General features: G+C 49.6%; 1 protein-coding gene across 2 annotated transcripts in view; it reads left to right on the top strand.

Annotated features, from left to right (window-relative positions):
* Positions 1–7,585, top strand: part of chd6 (chromodomain helicase DNA binding protein 6) — an 85,801-nt gene extending 78,216 nt beyond the window's left edge. For both annotated transcript variants that reach the window (XM_079265830.1, XM_079265831.1), the window contains exons 43-45: positions 1,832–1,972; positions 3,037–3,141; positions 3,566–7,585. In XM_079265830.1, the coding sequence (XP_079121956.1) occupies positions 1,832–1,972; positions 3,037–3,141; positions 3,566–4,576 (1,257 nt within the window). In that variant the 3' untranslated portion in view covers positions 4,577–7,585. The remainder of the gene's footprint in view (positions 1–1,831; positions 1,973–3,036; positions 3,142–3,565) is intronic.
* Positions 7,586–8,455: the final 870 nt, after the last annotated feature.

Genomic DNA, 8,455 nt, shown 5'->3' with positions numbered 1-8,455 from the left:
AGGCGGGTGGGGCTCAGGAGGTGAGGGGGGAGGTGACGGGTGGGGCTCAGGAGGGGAGGGTGGAGGTGACGGGTGGGGCTCAGGAGGTGAGGGGGGAGGTGACTGGTGGGGCTCAGGAGGGGAGGGTGGAGGTGACGGGTGGGGCTCAGGTAGTGAGAGTGGAGGAGGCAGGTGGGGCTCAGGAGGTGAGAGTGGAGGAGGCGGGTGGGGCTCAGGAGGTGAGGGGGGAGGTGACGGGTGGGGCTCAGGAGGGGAGGGTGGAGGTGACGGGTGGGGCTCAGGAGGTGAGGGGGGAGGTGACTGGTGGGGCTCAGGAGGGGAGGGTATAGGTGACGGGTGGGGCTCAGGAGGTGAGGGGGGAGATGACGGGTGGGGCTCAGGAGGGGAGGGTGGAGGTGACGGGTGGGGCTCAGGAGGTGAGGGGGGAGGTGACGGGTGGGGCTCAGGAGGGGAGGGTGGAGGTGACGGGTGGGGCTCAGGAGGTGAGGGGGGAGGAGACGGGTGGGGCTCAGGAGGTGAGGGGGGAGGAGACGGGTGGGGCTCAGGAGGGGAGAGTGGAGGTGACGGATGGGGCTCAGGAGGTGAGAGTGGAGGTGACGGATGGGGCTCAGGAGGTGAGGGGGGAGGAGACGGGTGGGGCTCAGGAGGGGAGAGTGGAGGTGACGGATGGGGCTCAGGAGGTGAGAGTGGAGGTGACAAGTGAGGTCCAGCAGGTGAGGGAGAGTACTGGAGGACAGGTGGAGGCAGGTGGGGAGGTGGCCATGGAAGCAGACGAGGAGCAGCTCAAGACCCCTCAGCTGAAGAGGAAACAGAGAGGAGACAGAGGAAGCTCACAGGCCAAGAAAGTGGCAACTACAGAGAGTGGAGGAGCAGCCGAGTGTGAGTCCAGGCCGGAAGAGGACCCTGAGTCCGGTTGGGAGGACTCTGAGTCCAGTCAGGAGGAGAACTCTGCTGTAAACAGTGAGCCCTCTACACACGGTGCTGGCAGCTCTCGGGGCTCTGGAGGCTACAGCGTGGAGGAGATAAAGGAGTTTCTGAGGCGGAGTAAGAACGTGAGAAAAGTCAGAGTGGAGGACTACCTCTCTGACAAGGAGCAGCTCTCCAGCTCTGCCAGGTCTCACATGAGGAGCAAGGACAGAGGAGGTCTCACGAAGCAGGAAGGATACAGACTCAAGAAAATAGTTCACAAAGTGAACAGAGAACTGGACAAAAGTGGGCGCTAACTGAGAGTCAGATCTCAGCCTACAGACAGTTAAAGACACGTTTATGTTTGATGGACCGTATTTGTTGAACAGTTTTTACAGAACTCTGTAAATGGAACTTAACACAAACAAATAAAGATATATTAAACCTCTCTGTCTCTCTCTCTGTCTCTCTCTCTCTGTCTCTCTCTCTCTCTCTGTCTCTGTGTCTCGCTCTCTCTGTCTCTCTCTCTCTCTGTCCCTCTCTCTGTCTCTTTCGCTCTCTCTGTCTCTCTCTCTGTGTCTCTCTCTTTGTCTCTCTCTCTCTGTCTCTCTCTCTGTCTCTCTCTCTCTGTCTCTCTCTCTGTCTCTCTCTCTCTCTCTCTCTCTCTGTCTCTCTCTCTGTGTCTCTTTCTCTGTGTCTCTCTCTCTGTCTCTCTCTCTCTGTCTCTCTCTCTGTGTCTCTCTCTCTGTCTCTCTCTCTCTGTGTCTCTCTCTCTGTCTCTCTGTCTCTCTGTGTGTCTCTCTCTCTCTGTCTCTCTCTCTGCGTCTCTCTGTGTCTCTCTCTCTCTCTGTCTCCCTCTATGTCTCTCTCTCTGCGTCTCTCTGTGTCTCTCTCTCTATGTCTCCCTCTTGTCTTCACCGCTCAGTCTGGAGCAGGTCTTCTTCATGGCTTTGTAGAGCGTCCTAAACAGAGAAGGCATCGCTGCAAAGACCCCACCAAGCTGGACATCAACTCTCTGACGGGGGAGGAGAGAGTTCCTGTGGTCCATCGAGGAACCGGACGCAGGGTAGAACACTCACTACTCTTATTAATATACTAAGTTATTATTACAGTGATTAGTTATTGTACTAAGTTGTTATGATAGTGATTAGTTATTATACTAAGTTGTTATTATAGTGATTAGTTATTATACTAAGTTATTACTACAGTGATTAGTTATTATACTAAGTTATTACTATAATGATTAGTTATTATACTAAGTTATTGCTATAGTGATTAGTTATTACACTAAGTCATTATTATAGTGATTAGTTATTACACTAAGTTGTTACTATCGTGATTAGTTATTACACTAAGTTGTTACTATAGTGATTAGTTATTATACTACGTTATTACTATAGTGATTAGTTATTACTATAGTGATTAGTTATTATACTAAGTTGTTTCTATAGTGATTAGTTATTACACTAAGTTATTATTATAGTGATTAGTTATTACACTAAGTTGTTACTATAGTGATTAGTTATTACACTAAGTTGTTACTATAGTGATTCGTTATTATACTAAGTTATTACTATAATGATTAGTTATTATACTAAGTTATTGCTATAGTGATTAGTTATTACACTAAGTCATTATTATAGTGATTAGTTATTACACTAAGTTGTTACTATCGTGATTAGTTATTATACTAAGTTATTATAGTGATTAGTTATTATACTAAGTTATTACTATAGTTATTAGTTATTACTATAGTGATTAGTTATTATACTACGTTATTACTATAGTGATTAGTTATTATACTAAGTTATTACTATGGTGATTAGTTATTATACTAAGTTGTTTCTATAGTGATTAGTTATTACACTAAGTTGTTACTATAGTGATTAGTTATTATACTACGTTATTACCATAGTGATTAGTTATTACGCTAAGTTGTTACTATAGTGATTAGTTATTTCGCTAAGTTATTACTATAGTGATTAGTTATTACGCTAAGTTATTACTATAGTGATTCGTTATTACGCTACGTTATTACTATAGTGATTAGTTATTACACTAAGTTATTACTACAGTGATTAGTTATTATGATACTACAGTCTTATTATCTGTACTTCCTGTCTCCTGTAGCTGGGTGGAGCGATGGCTCCGGCCATAAAGGAGCTGTCCCGGTGGCTCGATGCTAACTCGGAGTACTACGTGGCTCCAGACTGGGCTGACGTGGTCAAACACTCGGTGAGCATCAAGACCACAACAACAGCAAAAGAAACCAAAACACAGAATCATCTTTGTTCACTTCAAACATTTCACGACATGCTGAAGAAGCATCTCATCGTAACAATGTTTCCATCCTTCATATTTGAATGTGTTTATTATACGTGACACCTTTAATACGAGGATTCATGTTTGTGATGAAACGTAACGATGAACGTGTGATGTGTGATGTCATAACGAATGGTTCTCTCCTCGTTACCGTGACAACAAAGTTCAGCTTCTCCTCTTCCTGTTGCTATGAGACCAAATGGGTCAGCTGATCAACATGACCGTCTAATCTATCGGTCGCTGAGTCATTCTTTTATTATAGAAATAGACGTGCTAATTATTCATAAAGCCTTTTATTCACCATGGCGATGTCTGACTCCTCCTCCTCCTCCTGCAGGGTTTCCTCCCTGAGGGGAAGTTCTGTCGGATCCTCACAGAACCGGTGAACAGAGACCCGGGTTCTCGGCGCCGTGGGCGTCGTCCTCGCAGCGAGATGCCTAAGCCCCTCCTCTCCGTCTCTGACTCCGCCTCCTCCGGCCTCGGCCCCCCACTCTTCATGAACGGAGGGCTGATCGGCAGCATGGACTCCATGGTGGCCATGCAGAACCTGCGCGGCGGTCTCCACGGGATCCCCATCTCCGGCATCATGGCGGCCGGATTCCCTCACGGCTTCTCTGCCGCCGTCCAAGGGGGCGGAGCTTCGGCAGAGGACGCCAAGAATGGGTTGAGCATGTTACCCATGATGCTTCACGGCATCCCTCACCCCCACGGCGGAGCCCTACAGTTCAGCGTCGGTGCGATGATGGCCCACGCTCCTCCTCACCCCAGCTCCTCCTCCTCCTCTTCAGCCTCCGCTTCAAAGGTCACCACCACAACCGCCCCGTTGACGTCCGAGGCCACCAGCCCTTCGTCCACCACACCGGCCGACGCCTCCTCTGGCTCCACCGGGGGGGGGGAGGAGGAGAAAGGAGATGCCAACAAGAGAGCGGAGGTCATCTCCTCCACCAGCAGGGCTCACCTAGGCTCCGCCCACCTGGGGGCCGGTAGTCACCTGACCTTTAACCCCTTCCTGATCCCCGGCATGTCCCACGGCTTGCTGTACCCTCACATGTTCTTGCCCCACGGCGGCATCATGGCGCTGCCCGCTATGCCTCCTGGTGCGCTGGAGCCGGGGAGCCCCAAGAGGAGGAGGAAGAGAGGGAGGGAGGAGGAGGAGAGAGAAAGTACAGTCAAGGCTAACTTTAGCCTCCACCCGGCCTCCTCCTCCTCGTCTCCCTCCGCCCCCCCCACCTCCACTCCAGAGGAACCGGACTCCCACGGCCCTCCTGAGGAGAGAGAGGAAAGACCGGAGGAGGCTGCAGGAGAGTCAGCGGAGGAGCAGACACAGGTGGGAGGAGAGGAGGCGTAGAGTAGGAGAGACATCCACCTCCTGCTCCTCCTCGGTGTAAAGTTTGTGCCGTGTCTGTCAGTCGATGCCCATGTAAAGACTTTTATTATGACGCTGACTAAGAACAACGATGATGAAGATGATGATGATGATATTCAACTTGGTTCTGTTTATATACCAAGACCCCCCCCCCCCCCCTCCTTGTGTACAAAAACAGTGTAAGAAACCATCCTCTGTGTTCTCCTCCCCTTCGTCCTGCATCCAGACTGAGACTCCTCCTCCTCAGGAGGAGAGGCGTGTTGACTGAGGAGCAGCTTCAGTAACCAATCAGAGGCTCTGGAGAGCTCTTCAAGTTCTCCTTGGGTGTGATGTCACTTCTCTTATTGTGTGACATGAAAACACTTTGATCTTCTCCATGAGACTCAATCAGGAGATATCTGGTGACGCTTTGAGCCCCCCCCCCCACATTTTAATGTTTGAATCATGACTTTATTGTTATCAATGCTCTGCCATTGCTGCTATAACTTCACGTTGTTCTTCATAATCCAGACGTCTGAAGCAGAGAACAATCATGAGACTTCACGAGAAGGTCTGAGTCACTTTGTCCCTCGAGGGAGAGGAGGAGGAGAGACCAGGAGGTCACATGACGAAGAGGAGAGGAAGACTTCAGAGACGTTCTCTTGTCCAATGAAAAGGGATCATCCAGAGAGGAGGAGGAGGAGGAGCACGGTGCCTCCTCATCCAGAGAGGAAGAGGAGGAGCACGGTGCCTCCTCATCCAGAGAGGAGGAGGAGGAGGAGCACGGTGCCTCCTCATCCAGAGAGGAAGAGGAGGAGCACGGTGCCTCCTCATCCAGAGAGGAAGAGGAGGAGCACGGTGCCTCCTCATCCAGAGAGGAAGAGGAGGAGCACGGTGCCTCCTCATCCAGAGAGGAAGAGGAGGAGCACGGTGCCTCCTCATCCAGAGAGGAAGAGAAGGAGCACGGTGCCTCCTCATCCAGAGAGGAGGAGGAGGAGCACGGTGCCTCCTCATCCAGAGAGGAAGAGGAGGAGCACGGTGCCTCCTCATCCAGAGAGGAAGAGGAGGAGCACGGTGCCTCCTCATCCAGAGAGGAAGAGGAGGAGCACGGTGCCTCCTCATCCAGAGAGGAGGAGGAGGAGCACGGTGCCTCCTCATCCAGAGAGGAAGAGGAGGAGCACGGTGCCTCCTCCTCTTCGCTCCTCGCCTCCTTTTTTTCCTCCGATCACTTTTATAAGTTTCTAAGCGAGTCGATCTTTTTATATTTTTCTTTCTTTATTTTTCTTTTTTCTCGGTTTCTCGTTGGTGACGACATACTTGACAGAGGGGGATTGTGGGTAATCAAACAGACCGTACTGTACATTAAGCGGATCCGTTCAGAACCGGGTTCCGTGTGTTTCGGGGTTCTACGTTAAAATGTTTCCGTTTACGATGTTGGATTTCACTTTAGTTTTGTTTTCATACATGAAAACATCATTTTTGCACAAAGTCTTTTTGTGAGTGTTGACCTGTAACGTCTCGTATTTCCTTCGTATGTGTGAGTGTGTGTGTGTGATGGGGAGTGTGTGTGTGTGTGTGTGTGCATGCATGAGCACACCTTTAGTTGTTTCTTCGTCTCGTCTGACTCACATCTCTTGTTGAACTACACATGGTTGTTGCCTTGTCACACGTTCGTGGCTCCGTCTAATTTATTACGTCTTCTTTGCCAAACGTTCACCAAATATTCTTTGTGTCTTCGTTTCATCATGTTTCATTGCTCCAGTGAAAGGCTTTATTTCCTTTCCTTTCTATCGAGCTGTGTGTCGTTCCTCCAGTAAACCAATCCGTCTGAAAGCACAAAGACCAGTGCCTCTAAAGAGTGACATCACCACGTGACATCACCACGTGACATCACCTGTCCCTATGACATCATCAGCGCTCATTGGATTCATCTCACCCTGAGTCGGTCGGTGTGACGTCACCATGAATAAACCTCCAGAGATGATCATTAATATTGTGAATCATGTCGATGATCTTCAGGTTCAGCATCGTTCTGTGATGAAGACGAGGAGAATTAACGGTTGATGGTCGTGTTTTACATTCATCTGCATGTTAATATCAGAGGAACATTCATCTTCATGATGGAAACACATCAGTAGGAATATTATCTCGTCTCATCACAAAAACCTGAATATTTAGTGAACGTAAACGTGACGTTTCATTCAAATGTTTTCCAGTTTGAGAATGGAAACAGAATAATTCAGTAGAACCAGCTTCACTCAGATCATAACGATGTTGAGGATTATTAACGCGTCGGCGTTCAGCCTCTCGACACGCCGCTCCTTTAATAATCCAGATCTTGGTCTGACAGCGAGGCTTCTGATTGGAGGCGCAGAGTCCTCAGTAGTGACATCACTTCCTGTTTCTGTGTGCGTGACTAACAGCTGGAGGTGTGTTCATGTCCCATCATGTCTGATCATCACGGTGCATTTATTCTTCACTTCTGTACATCGGTGCTCTTGAACGTCCTCTGTGTGCCGGACCAGATGTTTCATCAGAAGACGGCTGAGATCACTTTCACACTTTCCTTCTTTGTGTCTTTAAATGGGAACATAACGGGATTAATGATCACGTTTAGAATATTCACAATATAACGTGAAGCGGAGGACGACCCCTGACCTCCCGGAGACGGACTGTTTAAAGTCAAACATCCAAACCAGACCTTTAGAACTGATCTGGTTCCACAGAACATGGAATATTTATATCAGGTCCCTCTTATGGCGTCATATTAGACATTAATCAACATTTTGTCCTCCGATTAAAAAGACTAAAGACATCTGGAGATCAGCAGCAGCGGACAGATCGTCTGTCTGTGGAACCAGGTCGGCCTGATGAAGACGATGTGAGCTGCTCCTGAGGTTCTGTGGGTTTTTATCTTTGGTTTCTTATTTGTAACTATAGCTCTGTATCCCATGTGAGTCTCAACATGGTCTGTGATCTTTTATGGTGCAATAAAAGATGACTTTCAACCTCCTCTGGTCACGTGACTCCTTCATTCAGCTCTGCACAATGCATGCTGGGAAAGAGCTTCACATTCAGCCCTGGTTCAGTCACCTGTGTATAAATCCCGCAGCCTGACGGGTTAAAGAGAACACCGAGCAGGAGACGCCAAAGCTCAAGACGTCTCATTGGACGAGGGCCAGACGCACGCAGCAGACTTCCTGTTCTACGGCCCGACGTCACAGCGCCGCCTCCAACGCGGCGTTCCGTGATCGCGTTGGTGTCAGGAGGTCACAGCCTCAACCTCCTTCCTCCCTGAGCTCCTCTCGTCTGGGTTTAATTCCGTGCATGTGTGTCACTGGTTGCCATGGAGATTGGAGCACCTGGGTGTTGGAGGCAGACTAATTAAGAAAGGTTAGACTGCACAGTGATTTTCAACAAAACTACCCGTCACACCTCTGCCCTGATACCAGAACCAGTCCAAGCAATAACATCTGGAGACAAGACTCCACCGAACACGCTGATGTGGACCACATGAATCAGACGAGAGGGTCCAGCTCCTGTCCTGTGCAGCTGTGGGAGCGTCTATGGGCCTGAATTCACCCAATCAGGAGGCTTCCTCCCTTCCTCCCTTCCTCCCTCCCTTCCTTCCTCCCTTCCTTCCTTCCTCCCTTCCTTCCTTCCTCCCTTCCTTCCTCCCTTCCTTCCTCCCTCCCTTCCTTCCTCCCTTCCTCCCTTCCTCCCTCCCTTCCTTCCTCCCTTCCTCCCTCCCTTCCTCCCTTCCTTCCTCCCTTCCTCCCTTCCTTCCTTCCTCCCTTCCTTCCTCCCTCCCTTCCTCCCTCCCTTCCTTCCTCCCTTCCTCCCTTCCTTCCTCCTCTTCAGCTGCTGAGTGTCGTTCAGATG

The sequence above is a fragment of the Melanostigma gelatinosum genome, assembly GCF_949748355.1.
Source record: "Melanostigma gelatinosum genome assembly, chromosome: 3".
Classification (NCBI taxonomy): domain Eukaryota; kingdom Metazoa; phylum Chordata; class Actinopteri; order Perciformes; family Zoarcidae; genus Melanostigma; species Melanostigma gelatinosum.
The sequence above is the reverse complement of the archived record's forward strand: the minus strand, read 5'-3'. Positions and strand labels throughout refer to the sequence as shown.